Source organism: Coturnix japonica, chromosome 20, assembly GCF_001577835.2.
Source record: "Coturnix japonica isolate 7356 chromosome 20, Coturnix japonica 2.1, whole genome shotgun sequence".
Classification (NCBI taxonomy): domain Eukaryota; kingdom Metazoa; phylum Chordata; class Aves; order Galliformes; family Phasianidae; genus Coturnix; species Coturnix japonica.
The window spans coordinates 11801846-11820887 of NC_029535.1; the positions used below are offsets into that span (position 1 = coordinate 11801846).

General features: G+C 46.5%; 1 protein-coding gene across 1 annotated transcript in view; it reads left to right on the plus strand.

Moving 5' to 3' along the window:
- The first annotated feature begins 843 nt into the window (after positions 1 to 843).
- Positions 844 to 19042, plus strand: part of ATP9A (ATPase phospholipid transporting 9A (putative)) — a 47417-nt gene continuing 29218 nt past the window's right edge. Inside the window, exons 1-9 of the mRNA XM_015882050.2 lie at positions 844 to 1006; positions 6240 to 6384; positions 7120 to 7233; positions 9511 to 9619; positions 14952 to 15010; positions 15815 to 15866; positions 16430 to 16524; positions 17264 to 17344; positions 18000 to 18075. Coding sequence (XP_015737536.1) covers positions 939 to 1006; positions 6240 to 6384; positions 7120 to 7233; positions 9511 to 9619; positions 14952 to 15010; positions 15815 to 15866; positions 16430 to 16524; positions 17264 to 17344; positions 18000 to 18075 — 799 coding nt within the window. The 5' untranslated portion in view covers positions 844 to 938. The remainder of the gene's footprint in view (positions 1007 to 6239; positions 6385 to 7119; positions 7234 to 9510; positions 9620 to 14951; positions 15011 to 15814; positions 15867 to 16429; positions 16525 to 17263; positions 17345 to 17999; positions 18076 to 19042) is intronic.

Consider the following 19042-nt stretch of genomic DNA (forward strand, 5'->3'; position numbering starts at 1 on the left):
ATCCATAGAGCGCACAGCTGAGAATCTGGTGGTTTCAGGTAGGAAGGAGGTGGTCAGCAGGAGCTGGTCATCCCTCCATGCTGCCACTGGTGAGGCTGCACCGCAAGTGATGTTCTCATTGTTGGGCCCCTTTCTACAGAAAGGTCACTGAGGCCCCAGGAACATACCCAGAGATGGGCAGCAAAGCTGCACAGGGCCTGGAGCACAAGTCTTATGGGAAGTGGCTGAAGGAACGGGGAAAGAAAAGCTTTGCAAAGAAAAGCTTGGAACAGAAATGTTGGGATAACGCCTATATGAATGTATGGCTGAAATCTGAACCAGGTCTGATTGATCTGGAAGTAAATCTTGGCTGGGTGTGGGTGACGGTCACCAAGCAAGAGCAATGCAAGGGGCAGGGCTGGGAAACCTGGTCCTGTGATGTGGGTGGGGGGATGGTGTAATGGGAGACACTACCAGCACTTCCGTACGTTCACGTGAGCTGGCTGAAGGAGGCAGAGGACACGCAGGACGTCACGGGCCTTCTGCTCTGATGAAGCCCAGATGGCCGCACGTGCAGAGGCCGAACGTGCAGGAGGCCAACGGTGCCAGTATGGGGGTGCTGAGATGGGCTGGGAAAATGATCTGGGGGCACCAAGGGGAAGCGGCAGGTGGGATGAGGGATGCGGGCGGGCAGCGGGAGCCAGGAACACGGTACCCAACAACACGGTACCCAGCAACACGGCACCCAACAACACTGTACCCCTCCTGCGGGCTGCGAGCTGGTGCCGCCCGTAGGACAGAACCGAGCCGGGGCGGGGCGAACCGGGCGGGGCGGGCGCAGCACCTGCGTGCTGGGAGTGCGGCCCCCTCGGCGGAGCCGCCAGACGGCGCGGGCCGGGCCGAGCCGAGGCGCTGCTGGGAAGCGCATCCCTCCCCGCTCCGCCCCGGCAGCCGCGGCCATGACCGACAATATCCCGCTGCAGCCGGTCCGGCAGAAGAAGCGGATGGACAACAAGCACCGCAGCGGGTGAGCGCTCCGCGGGGCGGCTGCCCGAGGCCGGGGCTCCGCCGTCTCGCCCCGCTGCTGCTGCTGCTGCTCGTGTCGCGGTTCTGCTCGGGGAGGACGAGGCTCCGCTCGGGGCCTCTGCGGGGCGGGGGTCGCCGCTGGGCAGCGGCTGAGAGAGCGAACCGGGAGGGGAAGGAGGAGGAAGAGGAGGCCGGGGCTGGGCGCCGCTGACAGGTTGCTCCTGGCGCCATTGCCGTGGCACGCCCGGCGCTGGGAAGGATCCAGCCGGGCGGCCCCGAGAGCCGGGGCTGGGGGACAACGCGGCCTGCAGGTATCGCAGCCCGCGGGGGGTCGGTGGGCGCGGAGCCGCGCGGCCGGAGCAGCCGGTGTCGGAACCGGGAGCTGCGGAACGGTCCGTGGGAGCGGCTGCGGCTGTGACAAAGCTCTGCGACTGTATACAGCTTTAACTGTATCAGTGAGAGCAATACAGTATCCTTGGGTTGGGATGGTGCGGTGGGATGCGTTCTGCCGGTGTTTCCAGGCAGGAAGCTGAGTAAGATGAATGACCCGTTAACGTGATTTCGGTGGGAAATGGCACTGCCGTGCACACGGGTTGATGTGCGCGGGGTATCCACGTTACCCGGCTGTCAGGTTGCCGTACTGAACTTGGGCCTGCATTGGGTGTGTTTGTAGGAGCGGCGAGTGATGCTGGCAAAATAAAGCAAAGCCTCGAAGGAAATAATGCCTGCTAGAGCGAGAGGGGATGGTTATTATAACAAACATTATGGTCTGTGCTGATGGCCTTCATTCAGGTTCCTCTGATTGAAGGTACTTAATAAGGAGTAGTTCATGTAATGAATAAACTACCAGCACAGTTTCTGTGAGCTGACGTAGCAGTGACTGTGGCAGTTAATACTGAGCTGGGAGGTACGTGTGATGCAGCACAGAACTCTCCATCTCCTGCGTGACATGCGTTGCTGGACAGGTTCCACAGGGTGCAGCCACCATGGCATTAAATTCAGTGATGTGATTGAAAAGGCTCAGAGAGAAGAGGCAAAGAGGCAGCCAGAGAAATTTCTCAAAGCTTCTTGAATCTTTTTTTGTCAGAAAGTGCTGTGATCTCTGACACGTCTCTATTGCCACGTGGTTGGTAGCAGCTGACAGTAATAACTTCCATTTAACCTAAGTTGCAGCTCAGTGGCTCTGGACCTCACCTGGTCAGCAGACACACAGATGGTGCTTCTGTGCCATCAAGAAATGCTGCCGGCGTAAAGTTATGAAGGAAGATTACGTGGGATTTTTCTTAATGGCAGTCTGAGTAACTTGGCGTTGGGTTTTCTGTTTGGGTATGTGATTGCTTCCTGGGAGCTTACGTCTTGTTTTGCTGATTATTAGGCTGTAATTCAATCAGATGGTAGTGTGGGTAGCAAAGTACTGAGGTGGAGGAAATCCAAAGCAACTGCAGGAGGAGTCAGCCTGCAGGCCAGGGCAGGACCTGGGGTCAGGTCCAGGATGGAGCCTGGGGAGCCCTGAGCTGTCATCAGGACCTTTCTTCTGTTTCCTCAGAGAAAAATGCAAACAAAAGCACTCACAAGTCATCTTTGTTTGTACATATGAAAACCTGCTGGTAACCAAGCTGTGAAAGGCTTCATTTGGACATAACCTGACTGCAGTTTCTAGCATGTCTGTCTTTTTCCCCAGTGGGGGCAAGTTCTTAGACACCAAGCCAGCAAAATCTGTCTTTGGGAGTGAGAAATAGATTCCATTTCATGGACTGAATGACTTCATAGAAATCTTAGCATAAATGCCCCATTCTCATACCTAATTCTTATACAGGCAGCGAAGGGCCGGTGTCATCTCAATGCTGCTTTGATTACAGCCTCAGCCTGTAGTGCTTTGAAGAGCAGGCAGGCAGAGACTCACACAGAGGCTTTGCAGAGATGAATAATAGTCCAGACAGCTGAGATCTGTGTCAGAGAGAGAAAGCATGTGCTCAATAAACCAATGGGAGTAGTGGTTATCTGTTCCTGAGCATAATTTCATGTGGATCTTCCTGGCTGTTGTCAAAGTGTGTGTGCGCTCTGTGCTTTGTGCTTTGCAGCTGTACTCCTTGAATTCAGCCATCTTTCCCAGAGGCCTTGCAGCACTGTGAAAACCACTCAGATGTGAGCCAGCTGGGAGGGGGGAATGGCACAAAGTGTGGACTGTTGGTGGTGTGGCTTGGGAGCCCCAGCTTCCCAGGGTTGGGTGCTGATGGGATGTGAGTTATAGGCTCCCAAAGCACCCGGGCACTCCTTTCAGTGCACCACAAGTTGTTCCCTAAATAGCTTATGGTCTCATTCTGCAATCATGCAAGGCTTTTTTTGAACCCAGCAAACTACTGTGCTCATAGAGCCTCTGCAATGTAGAGAGGCCTTGATCCAGGAACGCGGGAGGGAGAACAGGGAATGAGACGGGGGAGGAGGAGCCTTACGGTCTGTGTGTGCTCTGTGGCTCCGCTTAAAATGGCAAATTCCATTTCAAAGTCAACAGAGGGAGATGGGAGCTCCTGGCCACCGCCTGCCTGGGTGGGTGTGCCAGGACTGGGCTGGGACAGCGCTGTGAGGACGCAGCTTTCCCAGCACCGGCTGGTGGCAGGACATGGGCTGCAGGGCTGGGCAGTGTGCCTGCCTGGCTTGGCTTAGTTCGTTTGTTTTTAATATCAGTAGACAATTGTTTATATGCATTTAATATACTGATCTGCGGGAGGCTGGTTTGTAGGTTGCAGGTCCTTAACAGTGTCACCTGTGAGAAACACGGAAATGTCATCTGAGAAATAGGATTGTAGGAATGATTATAAATATGTGGATGTGCTTCAGCTCTGATTGGGCCAAACCTACTCCAGTTTTAGGAAAATGTGGCACCTTTTCACTGGTTTCATAAATTAAAAGTTTTTATAAGCTTTTTTTTTTTTTTTTTTTTTTCCATTTTCTCTCTAAAATGTTTCTGTCCAACACGCTGCCTTTATAAACAAGAACTGCTGCTGGTGGCTGCTGTTCATCACACACCTGACAGTGGAATGGGCAGCCCGGGGAGGTGGTGGAGTCACAAAGCCCGGAGATGTTCAAGGAACTTTTAGACATTGTGTTGAGGGACATGGCTTAGTGAGAACTGTTGGTGATGGGCAGATGGTTGGAGTGACTGACCTTGAAGGTCTTTCCCAACCTTGGTGATTCTGTGATCGTTCTGTGTTTGAGCCTTGTCTGTGTTCCTACCAACAGCTCCATTGCTAGCAATGTACCAGGCCATGCACTCACTGGCACAACTCTGAGTGCCCAGCAAGGCGCACAGGGTGCAGGCAGTCTGTGGGACAGGAGGGGAACAGGTTCAGGGAATAGGGGTGAGTTAAATGCCATGCTGGGGACTGGTACCTGCTTTCATTTAGGAAAGCAAGAATGAAAAACATTCTCTTTGGGGATCTCCTTGGATGTATTTGAGATAAAGATCAGCCCTGCATGTGTTCAGCTGGGAGCAGTGGGGCGGTGCCTGGTGGGATTCCAGCTCTGCAGCTGAATGCTGTTGCAACACATGGCTTAGTTATTGCTGGTTGTAGTATTGTTGGTATTATCTCATTGGTTGGAAGCTTCATGGGGTTGTTTTGTTTTGTTTTTTGACAAATTCCTTTATGTTGCTTAGAAGCCTTGTGTACAAAGGCTGTGCAGGAGACTTTGTGGGAGAAATGCTGTGGATTCTTAATGCAAACGTTGATACTTCTGGTGCTTACCTTTGAAAACTTGCTGAGCAGGAAGTTTTTCCTTTGTCCAATGAGGCTTTAGGTTTGCTTTCCCTGTAATTCAGGATGTTGCAAAAGCTGTGAGTGTAGCAGGGCAGGAATGTCACAAACCTGTGACTTTGCATGGCAAGGCCTTCATGTTTGTACTGAGAACTCTTATTTTTAGATGGATTCTCAAACCTCGTAGTAACACATCGTTTGTGCATTTAAATTCCAGCAGCCCCAAGTGTCTCTGCAGTGGGAACGCGCTGGGAGGTTGTGGCTTTGATTGCAGAACATGTGTGAAATTTGGGGTTGTTTCATTTTTGAGAAGTTATGTTGCACTTCCGTCCCTTTGGAGGTGCTGTCAGTGCTGGAGGTTGCAGTGCCCTTCAGGAAGGAGCAGTTATAAGGGGTTTTGCAGTGCTAGGTATTAACTTCCTTCTAGACTGACAGCAGTGTAATTGCATGTAAACAGCTGGGTGGAGCACACTGCTCTAAAGGTGGAACATCCTGTGTACCTGATGGGGTTCACTCGCTGTTTTCTTGTGCGTTCTGGACTAAATATTCTGTAAGTTATTGAACTTAATGTGTCTGGAGTTCTGTTTGGAGGTTTAGGTGTTGGCCTGACAGTCTGCCCAGATGGCTGGAAATGGCTCTGGGGCATGTTGGTGAATATCAGCTCAAGTAAAATATCTATTATATGACAGTAATTTGCTGTTTAAGCTTTGTCCTATTGGGAATATTTGGATGTAGGTACCTACCTCCTTTTGCTGTTAAGTAGAATCCCTAAAAGAGGCGCAGCCTACAGAATAAACAAAGGTGACTGGTTTCAGGTGTCTGGAAGGGTTGAGTGTTTCCCACCATAGCTGGAAACCCATCCCCATGAAGCTGTGAATACCAGCCTTGTTCCTGTGGGCAGAGCCTCTTGTCTGGATTGCTATCATTCTGAGTTCACTGGAGTTAAAACATGAGATCCTGACTAATCTTGTATGATTTCCTCCATTATGGAAAAAAGGGATACTTTTTTTCTGTAGGCCATTTTACTTTTTCATTACAATCTGAACATGACAATTTAATCTGTTATCCATTCAAACTTAGTTGAGAGACAAGTTGCTTGTGAAATGACTATTTATCTTATCTCTTCATCTTCAAAGGAAAAAGAGAACTCCCAATTAAATGTATCAAGCTAATAAAATATATCGCTGATGTTAAGTTTGTGAACATGTTTGCCCCATGTTGCAAACAGCTTTTGTGATGTGGGTATCGTGTGGAAGAAAGACTTGCTCTTTAAGTTTTCTTAGTAAGACAAAGATTAGTTTGTAGGTCTGCCCCGCTGGCTGGTGAAGAGAGCTCCTGGTTTAAAGGTGATTTAAAGTGGTGGAAAACCGTAGCAGCTGAGAGTTGACTGTTTGTCCTGGTTGGTGGAGAGTGCCTGGGGTGTGTGTGAGAATCATGATTAAAGGGTAACTCTTGGTTTAAAATCAGGTGTTCCTCTCGTAGGTGCTGTGAGTGCTTAAGATGCTGTGGGAGAAGAGACCCAAGGCCTCGTACGGTTTGGCTTGGCCACCCAGAGAAGAGAGACCAGAGATACCCCCGCAATGTTATCAACAACCAGAAATACAACTTTTTTACCTTTCTCCCTGGGGTAAGTGTGAAGAAAGTTGCTTCTTGTCATCCTACCCAATGCTGTGCCCAGTTCCAGTGCTGTTACATTGGGCGAGCACAGAAGTGAATGGTACCATCTGGTTTGTGTTTGTGGGTTGCCTTCAGGCTGCCTGGGCCACAGCAGAACAGCCCCATGTGTAGAGCCTCTCACCTGTCACTGCTGGGGGAGCATCCTGCTGTGTGGGATGGGCAGCAGCTCCTCGGCGTCCATCATCCCTGGCAGAGCAGCTGGATTATCCATCCTACCCTTCAGGTAGCAGCAGCAGAAACAAGTCTGATTCTGCCTGCTTTTAATGTCAGAAAGCAGTCACTGTCTGGTTGAGTGTTAAAATAAGCCAAGTTTTCTAAGTTCATCATCTTCTTCTAATGTCTACACTGTGATTTTTTGCAAACCAAATCCCGTAGCTAGCAATGTTACTGTTTGCTATGAGTGTCTCCTTGCAGAGTGGAGGTAGTCAGAAGCTTAAAACCAAAACAAAATGACTTATTTGTGTTAAAGTCTCGGGTCTGGCTGTGTGGCAGTGTTATCCAACCAGGATAACATCAGCCAGGCAGAGTAGGTTGATCTTCAGAACAGAGTTTCCAGGAGTACTTTAAGACTCCTGTAAGTGAGCGTGTATGTACTGACAAAGCAAGCAAAAATGTTTCAGAGCATTAGTTCAACTTGTCTAAACTCTGTAATGGACCTCTCTTCTCTTTTTGTCTTTTCTATTAGGTGTTATTTAACCAATTCAAATACTTCTTCAACCTTTACTTCTTGCTTTTGGCCTGCTCTCAGTTTGTTGTTGAAATGAGGCTTGGTGCACTCTACACATACTGGGTTCCTCTGGTAAGTGATTGGCAGTTTATTTATTTAAGAAACTTTCATTTTTTGACATTATTTCTTTTGCTGCCCTTTTTCCAGGGTGTAAGTTTATACCTTAAATCATTTTGTTAGCTGACTGTTTCAGGCTTTGCTCTGTACGTGTCTCATAGATCATTGCTCTGGCTTTAGGCTTTGTTTTGTACAGCTGTTTCTGGGGTGTGAGAGGTGTCCGCCTCTACCTTGTTCATCAGTGGGATGCCAGCAGAGACAAAGCTCTCAGCCACTGCACATGGTGACTACAAAGGCATCAGGGTTTTGTGTATAAAGTGATGAAGTAATAGACTTCCCCGTGAAGATGGGGACTGGAGTAAACACGTTCCCCTGATGATTTGTGTGTTGCTCACAGCTTCTCTGAAGGCAGGGTGTGCTGGTGGAGGGTCTGTGAGGGCATGTGGCCCTCCCAAGGAGCCCAAGCACAGGGAGCCCAGACCAGCCTGGTTACTGCAGTGAGGGACCAAAGGGCACCTCTCTGAAGTGACCTTAAAGAGTGGCCATATGCGCAATGGAGGCAAATTATGCTCTCCTGCCAAACAGTTTGACCTGCAGTTTAGGCGTAGGTCAACAGACTGATTCATGGTTTAACCACATTGTGAAATACAAATGAGAGAAACCTGAGAAACAGCCCTCAACAAACCTGCATGTAAATTAAATGCTATTTTTTATTATAAAAAACATATATATAAATATAGAGACAAACTTGCAGGTTTGTCTCCTACCTGTTCAAGGTGCAGATACTCCTTCTTTTGTCTGAGTGTTTGCCCTTTTCTTTTGATAGCCATATGTTTTGCCTGATCAAAGGAAATCAATAATAATCAGTTTTGAAGCAGAGACTCATATGCTGTCAAATGATGTAATAACGAATAGTTGTGTGGGGCTGTTAGATCTCTGAACTGCACTGCAGGAGCCAGTCAGAACTGTGCAAACGCTTTTATATGGGGAGCTGTATTTTTTTCCCAGCTTTTATCCAAGTGCAGCTGTTATTTCTCTCTTTCTGTAAATATCTTTCCTGCTGCACTTCAGCTGACAGAGCTGTGGAATAACTTTGATTCATCCTCTGCTGCGACTTCTGCTCAGAGCAGAGACTGACTCAGGTTGGGTTCATTCACCTTCCTGAGCTTTGAAAACTTGTTTTTAGAAATCTTTTTTTGCCTTAAAGAAGCATTTAAAAAAAAATGGACTGAGATTTGCTAATGAAAGCACAGTGCTCTGGGACACCATTTGTTTGCTGCTTTGTGAAAGAGCTGTGGTAAAAATCCATGGTTCTGTTGGAAGGGGGTGGGATGAGGAGGATGCAATGGGAATTTTTCTTGCCTTCCATTACAGTGAAATCCTCGGTGTAAGTCCAGAAAAAGTAAAAGTGCAGCTTGAGGACATGGCTGCTAAAGCTCTGTTTGTGTCAAAGCCTGGATCACACTGCTTTCTCTCTCAAATTAGTACTTACGCATTTGCAGTGTGAATCCAACAAGAATATCACCAGATCCTATTCCCCATGTACACCTTTCTGGTTTTGTATAGGCAGCTGTGACTTGTCTGTGCCAGGTGAGCAACTGGGGATTGGCTCCGGAGTGGCCAGAAAGCAGCATAAGAAAAGTCTTTGTTCACCACTGGCTGCTGGTCCCAGGGCTGGGGGTAGGATGACCTGTGTGATGGCATAGTGAGATTGCACATGTGGGAATATTTTGAGGTCATTATTTGAAGACTCTTCAAGTGGCTAAAACATAAGCTGAAAATTCCACTGCTTTATTTTCCCCCACCCCTTTTTGAGAAGCAGATAGGAATTTCTAGCAAAGCACACAGGTGCAGATTGCACACAGAAGAGAAATGTCTGTTGCTTTCTCAATTTGTTGGTTATCGGAATGAAAACTTGCGTGGTGTTCCAGAGCAGCACTGTGGGGTGCGGCGCTTCTCTGTAAAGGTTGTCTGATGGATTCCCAGTTTCAGCATTTGTAAAAACAGCAGCAAGTGCATTTAAAAAAAAATGAAGTAAATTGCCCCTGCTTTGGACTCTGCACGTGCAGTTTGAGCTGGGGAAGTCAGACAGGCATGTTGTAAAGTCTGACCTGTCCAGGTGATCCTCATCGTTCTCTGTGTGCCAGAAACGTTGCTTTTATTTGTGGCAGGAACTTTCCCTCTCAGTTAATGAATGGCATTACTGCTGCCAAATGTAGTGCACGGCGCCTGTTAGAGGCAGATGCCTTTTGTGCTGCCTTTCCATCCGCTCTTTCCCCTGCTCTCTTTCAGGGATTTGTGCTCGCCGTTACCGTCATCCGAGAGGCCGCAGAGGAGATCAGGTGTTACATGCGCGACAAAGAGGTGAACTCACAGATCTACAGCAAGCTCACAGGGAGAGGTCAGTGCTGTGTGGGGCTGTGCTGGGAGCTGTGTGTACCTGCAGGAGCTGCCCAGCATCGCAGCGCTGGGGCTCAACGCGCAGCCTGCAGCACCATGGGCTTCCATGCAGCTGATGGCATTTCTTTTTTACTCTCAATTCTGGCACAGGCCAAACCTTTTCTCCAGGTTACTGTTCCTTCTTGGTAGATTTGAGTTACTGAAGGAAATGAAGTTGGATGTGAATCGCCCTGGGGTTTGGGGGTGGCTTCTTCCAGAAAGGAAACACATTTACCTTTCTGCAGAGAGAAGTGGTGCAGGAATGAAAGGAGGGAGGCAAGTACTGCAAGCATATGGTAGGATAGATTCGTGCTGTGTTTCGGTTGCTGCTGTTGTCCTCATTTTCTCCTGACCTTCCTCTTGCCTGTGCTTCTTGCTTGGTCACAGTGCAAGTGAGAGAAGCAGATGTAAGAACAATTCCTATAAACGAGCACTTCATATTCCTTGATGGGAACAATTGTGTGCCAAAGGAAGCGAGGGGGGTCCACAGTGTCAGGTTATTTGCAAAAGTATTTTACCAAGAATTTAAACCTTGGTCTGTGAAACTGTCAGAAGGTGCTTTCTGCAAAAGGAGACTCAACATGTGAGGGTGGACGTGGGCCATGTGGCCATGTCTAGTGCTGGGAGCCCTTCCAGTCTGCATACTGCAAACCATAGTTCAGTTCAAGTACTCCGTCCTGCTGGAGCTTGTGTATGCACATGCTACCTTTTAGGTGAATTGCTTGACACACTGACATACTCCATCCCTTGCTGAAATGCAGTACTGGTTGAGTTTCATAGTTGTTTTGTGGCATGCATCGTGCAGGTTTTTTGCTAGAAGAGGTTGTGTGTGCTGTTTGCGCACCTTCCGTGTGTTTCTGTAAGCAGTAACAAATGCAGTTCCTTAGTATTGATCTCTCATTTTTGTTTGCATCTTCTTTAGCCCCATCCTCCAGCAGTGAGGAATGCAGACCCTCACTTCCATGAGCACAGCCTGCAGCCCTGGTGCTGCTCGCTGCCTCTGCCTGTTGTTTACACTCTGTCACACCTAACAAAGGCATTTAAATTCTCATCTGAAAAATTGAATGCTGCCTTGCTATAGTGACTGCTAATACTGTGGCAGTGTTGGTGATACTACAGCTTTGTTTTTAAACAGGGAATTAACTGAATTTAAGCAACTTTTTAAAAATTTTTTTTTTTCTGTTTTCAAGTTTCTTTGCTATGGAAGTTTACACCCCTGAAATAAGATGCAGTGCAGGAGCATGTTAGAACTGCACAGCTTCCAACAACTTCACTTTAAGAATAAGCTTGCTTTTAAAAACTGATTGCTTAGGGCTGTGTATGTTTCACATGCTGGGAATTATGAGACATCTCCAAACTGGGGAATCTGTGTTTCTGAATATTAAATCCTCTTTTAATAACATGTTCTTACTACAACACTTAAAGTGCTTGGCAACCAACAAAAGCCTCACCCGAGAGGGGTATACTACATCTATTTAAAAATATAAAAGAGTTGCCTTCTGGATTCCATTCAGTGATCTATAAGGGGCCTGACCCCTCCTTTAGTTCTTTTCATATTGCTATTACGTTTCCCATGAATGATTTCCCTTCCCCCAATCCTTTAACTTCTCTAATTTTGTGAAAGAACCCAAGCAGGATTGGCAGCTGGGCAGTGGTTGAAAATCCTAAGCCACTGTGTTTGTTATTTACACACGTTTGGTGTAGAATCGGTAATGAAACCCTCAAGCAGCGTAGGTTAGAGTCAGAAAACCACAGAAAATTCTTTGTGATTATGGAGTTGGTTGGGGAGCGAAGCCATTTTCTGTCTCACATGAAGTTCAGCATCTGTCAGTAGTTGAGCTTTTCAGAGGACATGAACATCCACGTTTGAAAAGGCCGCCACCTCTGAGAGTCATTTCTGACTGCGGCAGCAGTGTGTGATGCCAGCATGGCTGGGGTGGGTGGTGGGTCTGTGAGTGGATGTGTCTGTGTGAGTAGTGGAAAAAGGAGGCTGACTTTCAAGCAGGGGCTTCTTTGGGTCAGAAGTAAAAGCAGGCAAATAGCAAAGTTGAAGTTAAGTTGAAAACTGCTGAATGTAACTATGAATTTTTAGTGCAGCTGGAAAACTGCAGGTAGGGCTTGTTTTGTTTTTGTTTCACAGCACAGTTTGTGCTTTGGGATATTGGCACTGCCATGTAGTGCAGAGGGGCACTCTGCTCAAAAGCCCTTTGGATTGTTGTTGGCTGGTTGAAGGCTGACAATAGTTTCACTGCTAAAACCAGTGCTTAGGATGGGGAGATTAGGCGAGGCATGATGCTGAGTGCTGCTGTTCTTGGAGACTGGCAATAATGGATCTAATGGCTCCGTAGTTTTCTCCAAGCTATTTTTATTTCCCCTGAGTAATTGCACTAAGCTGCCATTAAGGTGACTGGAGAATAGTTTTCCCATCTTCAGCCTTACTTCCCCACAACATCCTCAAGGCTGAGAGTACATTCTCTGGTCTAAATAAAGTCAGGTTGACTTAAGCACGTCTGTGCGTAAACATACTGAAGTATCAACCAACAAAGCTGCCTGTGTGCTGTTCTGAGTGAGGGTACAGGTGAGCACAGATATGGGAGCTTCCCCTGCTCAGGGTGCTCTGGTCCCCACACAGCCCAGCCCTTTTAATAGAAAGCTCTTTCTTTAAAAGACATTTGTTTGGGTTGTAATAAAAAATAATCAGATCTCAGTCCCCTATTCATAAACTTACAAACCTCCTTGTGTTCAGTGGGCTGTGTGCTGACTTTCTGCATGATAGAAAGCTTAGAACCATGCTCACAAATTCTTGGTTTGTTTTTCTTCTCTCTCTCTTGCCCTCCCTGGGTAACACTGCATAACAGAGAGAGACTGCACTGAAAGGAATGGGAGGAGACCTCCTATGGAGGGGTGCTCCTAAAGATACAGATCATTGGCATTTACCAGCCATAGAAAAAACAATATTTTCCCAGCCCCTCTGAGCCCCACTCTGCAGTTTACACAGCGTAAAGCTGCAGAAACCCAAAGTTGGGTGCAGTGCATCCAAACCACCCTTTCATTTCTTGGCATGCATTCAGCTTGTTTCAAGAAACTGCTCCACAATCTTCAGTTCCAGATGAGCTGTTCTGAACTCTGCCTTAGCTGTGCACATCTATGGTGAGATCTGAAGTTCTCATGGGACAGAAGGCGGCGTCTCTCCTGGCTGATGTGCTGAGTACTTTAAATAATCTGCTTTGTGGTATGTCCATTGCACTGCAAATTGGGTGGTGATTCCAAAGGCCGCAGATGAAGTTGCAGTGAAGTGTTTGCATTATATTATCTCCTTCCTGTTTTTTCTCCAAACCAAACAATTCAGAATGAAACGTGAATCACGTTTTAAGAACTGATGTTTTTTTTTTTAACAGAAGATATCAGATTTAGCTGCTTTTTTTGTACTAACAGTCCTGGGTCTACATAGAAAGCACTTCTAAATGCCTTTATAAAAGCAGCTATTTCTTATTGCAGGCATACTTTAATGGCAGAGCAGTACTGGGAAATGAAGCAGTGGTGTTATTAGCTAGTTCCTGAAATGTGCGAGGAAACATCTAACGTTTAGGAGCTGGCTTCCCTGCAGAAGGAGAAAGGAATTGCAGAATTCCCAAGATCAAAATAAAACCCATTCCAGTAAGTTGCTTTATGGGAGTCCTGAGTCAAAGGAAACATCTGATTGTGTACCATTGTAGAGGGACATCTGGTGCAGACTGCAGAGATGTCATCCACGAGAGGACGGGGCTATGGCTGGGGAGCAGAATTAGGGCACCTCGCTTGCGTATACAAGAGTTGTAAAAGCATGCAGTGCTTATGGAGCTCCTCTCTTCTTTCACTTTAAACAGCTGATGTTGGGAGGGTTATTGAACAGGGAAATCTGTTCCAGTTATTTTTTGGAAAACATTTTGGGGCAGATAAAGCTGTGTTCAGAGTAGTGATGCAAAAAGCCCTTTACTACGTGTAATGATAGGAAATAATTGTGCTGTAGCTTTGCCAGAACGTTTGTTTTTTTACAGAATGACTTTATTTCATTGAGGAAAAGTGATACAAAACCAATTCTCCATTCCTGAGCCCTGCTGGAAGCACTTCTGCACTGCCAACCACCAACAGAATCCATGTGATCGTTAAGAGAAAATGTCCCTGTAGGGTTAAAGGAGTGCATCTCTCCTCCCATGGGCTGCTCTGCACAGGGGCTGCTGTGTGGGGTTCAGACCTTTGCACAGAGGAATATTCAAAAGCACTTTTTGTTGTTTCATGAATAACTGTATTAAAAGGGGAGGCAGAGATGTTATCTGTCAGACCCTTTTAGTGTCAGAGCACCTACGTAGCTTTGGCTGGCCGTACAGAAGGCTGCCAGGGATGCTTTTTTGCATCCTCTCAGAGCACAGCTTTTCTTTTCAAGCCTCTGCAGTAATGGACTCTTAATCCCCGGTGCTTTTCCTGCCTGGCAGGGATGTCTTTAGCCCAGCATTCATTTTGTTTACTTTTTTAAAGAAACAAACAAACAACCCCAAATGTAAATCTCTCAGATGGCAAAACCCAGAATCTGCAGAAGGACGATGAGATATTTGTGCAATGGCCCGTGACTGCTTATAATTTGTAGGAATAATTACAGCAAGCAAGGAAGTCTGCGTTTATTAGCAGCAGTGATGAAGCATGTTGTTAAGCACACAGTGTGTCACCAAAGCAGCAGGCTGCCAGGAGCCCAGAAAGGCTTTCATTGTTAATTTGGAGCAGAAACACTGAAGCATATCCTGGGAAGGATGCTAATGAAGGGACTGCCAGTAGTAAAATCCCAGTGACCTTTGTGCTTTGTGCTAATTTCTGCTCCCCCTCCCTTCCCCCTTCTTCACCCCTGTGCAGCTATCTGGCCAGTTAGCCCTGAATTTGGAGGTGCAGGCAGAGGGCTGTCTGTGCCAGGGTGAGCTGCCACGTGCCTTCCCCACTTCTACCCAAATCACAGCATGTTGTAGAGGCTTTAGTTGAAGTACAACAGAGAGATGCAAAGTTTAACTTAATTGATTTTTAAATCGCTAGTTAGTTTGAGAACATGAATCAGGAGCTGGCTAGTGATCTGAAATTACTGGCCAGCTGTTAAATTAACCCTCTGTTTTGGAGCTACTGCAAAGAAAGAAATATGTAGGTGTGTTCTGCAGTGCCTGTTCTCTGCAGGGATGGCTGCAGTGTCAGAGCTGTCACTGGGGGTGACGGGCAGCAGCCCTGCCCTGTCCTGCTGCACGGGGCTGTGACACGCTGCTGTCTTCCCTCTGCAGGGACTGTGAAGGTGAAGAGCTCTAACATACAAGTAGGAGACCTCATCATTGTTGAAAAGGTGAGCCTTTATGTGTGTTGTTTTTGGAAAGTGCTTTTCTTGGGGAACAAGATATTTGATTTGTGGTAGGCTTACAATATTGGGTGTTGAATAATACAGTATTTAATTACTTTTCAGGGTCTCCCTTTTTCCGCCTGGCCCTGGTAGTAGCATCATTGCCTTTACAAAGCAGATGTCAGAATAACAGCCTATAAGCGGCATTTTCTGATCGCCCTGTAGCAAGAGAAAAAGACTCCCTGACCCTGTCTCTGACTGCTGAACATTGGTTAAATGTCTGATGCAAATACATCATACAACATCAAAATGTGTTTGGTGTGACCAACACACAGGTGGAGAGACAGATCCATTTGCAGACACTGGGCTGTACATTTTCCCTTTGTTTTTTCCATGTGAGCAGCTGTGTCCTCTAAAACTGTTAGTGTGAGAATACTGAGTGAAAAAACAACCCTGATCCTGGTACCTGTAGGCCCCAGGTACTGCGCTTTCCTCTAGCATAGATCTTCCTTGAAAGGAAACCGGCATTGGTTTAACGTTTCTTCTGAGCTCAGGAGTTATCAGTGGCTCTTTTGTAAAGCTAGACATTGGCCAGTCTGGTCAGTGGGAGCTGGCTCCGGTTGTTATTCTGCACTCGGGATTCTGCAGGGAAGTGAGCTTAGGATTCAAAGCAAAATGAATCCCAAACCTCAGCTTGACAAAGAAATGCTCTTTCTCCTCTATAGCCTTTGCTTGTGGCCGGGGCTGTGGAAGGAGGCTGTGCACGCGTGTGGGGTGTGTGCACAATAATGGCCTTTCTTCTTGTAACAGAACCAGCGGGTCCCTGCTGACATGATCTTCCTGAGGACGTCGGAGAAGAATGGTAAACATCTGGAACCAATTGTCAATATAGCCATTAACCTTTCACTGGTTGTTTAGAGAAAATTGTCTTTTGAAAATGTGAAAGAAATAGATAATAGTAAAATTTAGAAGAGTTGGGGAATTCAAAGGCTGTAAGGGACCACCGGCTCTCAGGATGTTACACTCGGATTTTGTTTGCTACTCCAAGAATGTAGGAAGTTGAATGGAGGGTGAATGAGGTCACAAAATGCCGTGCGTTATAAATGTAAATCATTTTACGTGCTGTTCAGGTTTGTTTTGTTAAGTGTGGAATAAGGAAATGCTTGATCTGCATGTTTATGGAGCATGGTGACTAATTTCAAATGTCTTAAAGGTACAGAGCAGAATCCTGCTGTACTTTGGACTGGTGGGAGGAAACAAATGTATGATGTGGGAATATAATTCCTTGATTCTTACCTTATTAACAAGTATTACTTTAAATGAGGTACCGTTTCCAAAGAAAGGAAGATGTCCTAGAAACAAAACCATTCTATGAGCTGTAGGTGTACCTACACGAGGGCACTCATGGGTGTGGATGCTCCCCAGGGTCTTGCTTCCTTCGCACCGACCAGCTGGATGGTGAGACAGACTGGAAATTGCGGCTGCCGGTTACCTGCACCCAGAGACTGCCCACTGCCTCTGTAAGCTGCCTGCTAAACGTACTCGCTTTGGTGAAGAGGTATCAGTCAGTCACCTGAAAAATGTTCCTCTGCTTCAGTTAATGGTTTGGAGAAACAAGTGAGCATTGTTGTGCGCAGGACTGGGTGCGTATGGCAGGTTAGGTCTGGCAACAAAGAGAAGATGTGGGGTGCGGTGAAGCTGGCTGGCTGTGCCACGTGGCCGTCCTGCCAGAAGGAAGAAAGGAAGAAATCTGGGTCCCTGCTTTACTGATGTTCTATGTAAAGTTGCAGGAAGATTATTTTATACCAGACCTCTTAAGCTAAACATTCTGTCTGTGAAGTGAGTAGTTTGCATGGAGTCAGCACTGGAAGTGCTGCTCAGAACTGACGTATCTCCTTGTCAGCATGGAACTGTTCTCATAGCCACTAAATATTGAGAGTTGGGATGTTCCTTGGTTACCTTGGAAGGTCCAGACCTTCTCTGGTAGGAAGCAATGTGTTTGTTAGGCTCTCTTGATTTTTTTTTCCAGGCTGCATTTGCTTTTATGGGGCACTAACAACCAAGTAACTCCCAGGAGTCTCTTTGGTTTTAGTCCAGTGAATACTTCAGACCTGCTGGCAAAATGGTTATATTTTCTCTTAGGTAGTTGGGCTCAAGAAAATAGTATAATTTAAGTAACTAGAAGTGTTTTGTTAGAAACATTTGTATGATATTAAAATGTGGTTGTCTAAATGCCTGCCCAAACACATCTGTTTTTAGGACCTGCTGCAAATCCGGTCATATATATATGCAGAAGAGCCCAATATTGATATACACAATTTTGTGGGAACCTTCACAAGGGTAAGTCCTGCTCACGTCTGCTTGAAATAATGAATGTACTGACTTCTGTACCAACCTGCTGAACACCAGCAGGATGCCAGACTTCTTTCAGGAGTGATGTGAAGTTCTGCTCTTCCTTGTGCCTTTCCTCTCACTCTCTTTTCTTATTTTTTTCCCCCTCCATAACCAACATGAAATAAATCTGAAACAAGAATGTTGTTTTTGAAGCTTTGACTTGGCAACAGGTTCATGGGCTGTTTATGATGTGGGACCTTCCACGGATGGCATTAGGTGTGAGCATTTGGACTGAGGTTGGTGGTTGTGTATGTGTGGTACTCAGAAGGAAATCACCACCACAGTCTCTGTAGGGTTAAAACCTTTTGCCTGTGAGAAAGCAGGGGTTCCTGGTGAGCTTCTCACTAATCTCTTTCTCAGTGCATAGTGGCTTTCAGCAGGAAGTGTCTTCACACATTTTCTTCCAACCCTACTTTCTCTGCTGAAATCAAGTGTTGTTTTTCAACCTATCCAGAGATTTCACTGGGTTAATGAAAATCCTCCATCTCTCCTAGATGCCCTGTGCTGATGGAGCGTCCCTCTTCAAGCACCCGTGTGTAACTCCAACAACCTGCTGCCTTTTAAGTTACTGACACAGTTTCTTATTTTCCCCCTATTGTAGGAGGACAGTGACCCTTCTGTGAATGAAAGTTTAAGCATAGAGAACACCCTGTGGGCCAGCACAGTGATTGCATCAGGTAAGGAGGAGGCACGTGTAAATTATTTTTAAGGGAATATGTTAACAATTTTGAAGGGTCTTTTTGTAATGGAATAATAATCTCTGTCAGTTGGAGAAATTAGCAGTCAGAGTGAGGTTTCCCACTTGTCCTAACACCTCTGGGGAGCTGGACTGGCAGCTAATTGCCTCTTGGACATTCCTAGATGAGAAAGAATTAGAGAGGCCTTTGGGCACTTCTCTAGCATCTAGGACCAGAATAGCACTTAATTGCTCTCCACATTGACATCCTAATCTGTAACAGAAACAGTGTCAAATAGATTCTGGTAACAGAAGCTAAGATGAAAGATTTCCAGGTAACTGCTTCCACCGAGTTCATCTTGCATAGTTTTAAAGAAGAAAATAAATACAATCTTTGACATACTTTAGTACATGCGTACGATAAGCTTGAAGGCCTGAAATTAATCAGGGCCCTCCTGCAGAGGCATGTCAAAGTAAAAGCCTTGCTCCTCTCCTGCTTAGCATGTCTGTCAGGATCACAGGACAGCAGCTGGAGGAGAGTGAAGCTCAGTAAGCAGTGCTGGAGTAGGGGCTGCCGAGTGGAGGGACTTTGCAGTGCAGTACCGTGATGTGCCTGGATTGTTAATAGTGGGAAGGAACATGAACTTTGAAAGATGTTTATGAAGTACTGGAAAGATTCTCATTTTCCCTTTTAAAAGCGGAACATATGATCAGATTTTATTCCTTTATGTTTCCATCTAGCCTTGCTCAGGATCTTCTTTGAAACATATTACAATATTGTTGCAGTGATGTGACCAAAGGATGCTAAAAACTTAGTCATCCATGTGTAGTTTGGCCAAGTAAATAGTACTTATAGATTAGTAATTGCTATGTAGAAAGTAACCTGCCTTCCTGCTTCCTGCTTGCAAACACCTTGCCTGGGGCTGGGTGGCTTCTGACACCCAACAGGCTGTGCAATGCTCTGCCTC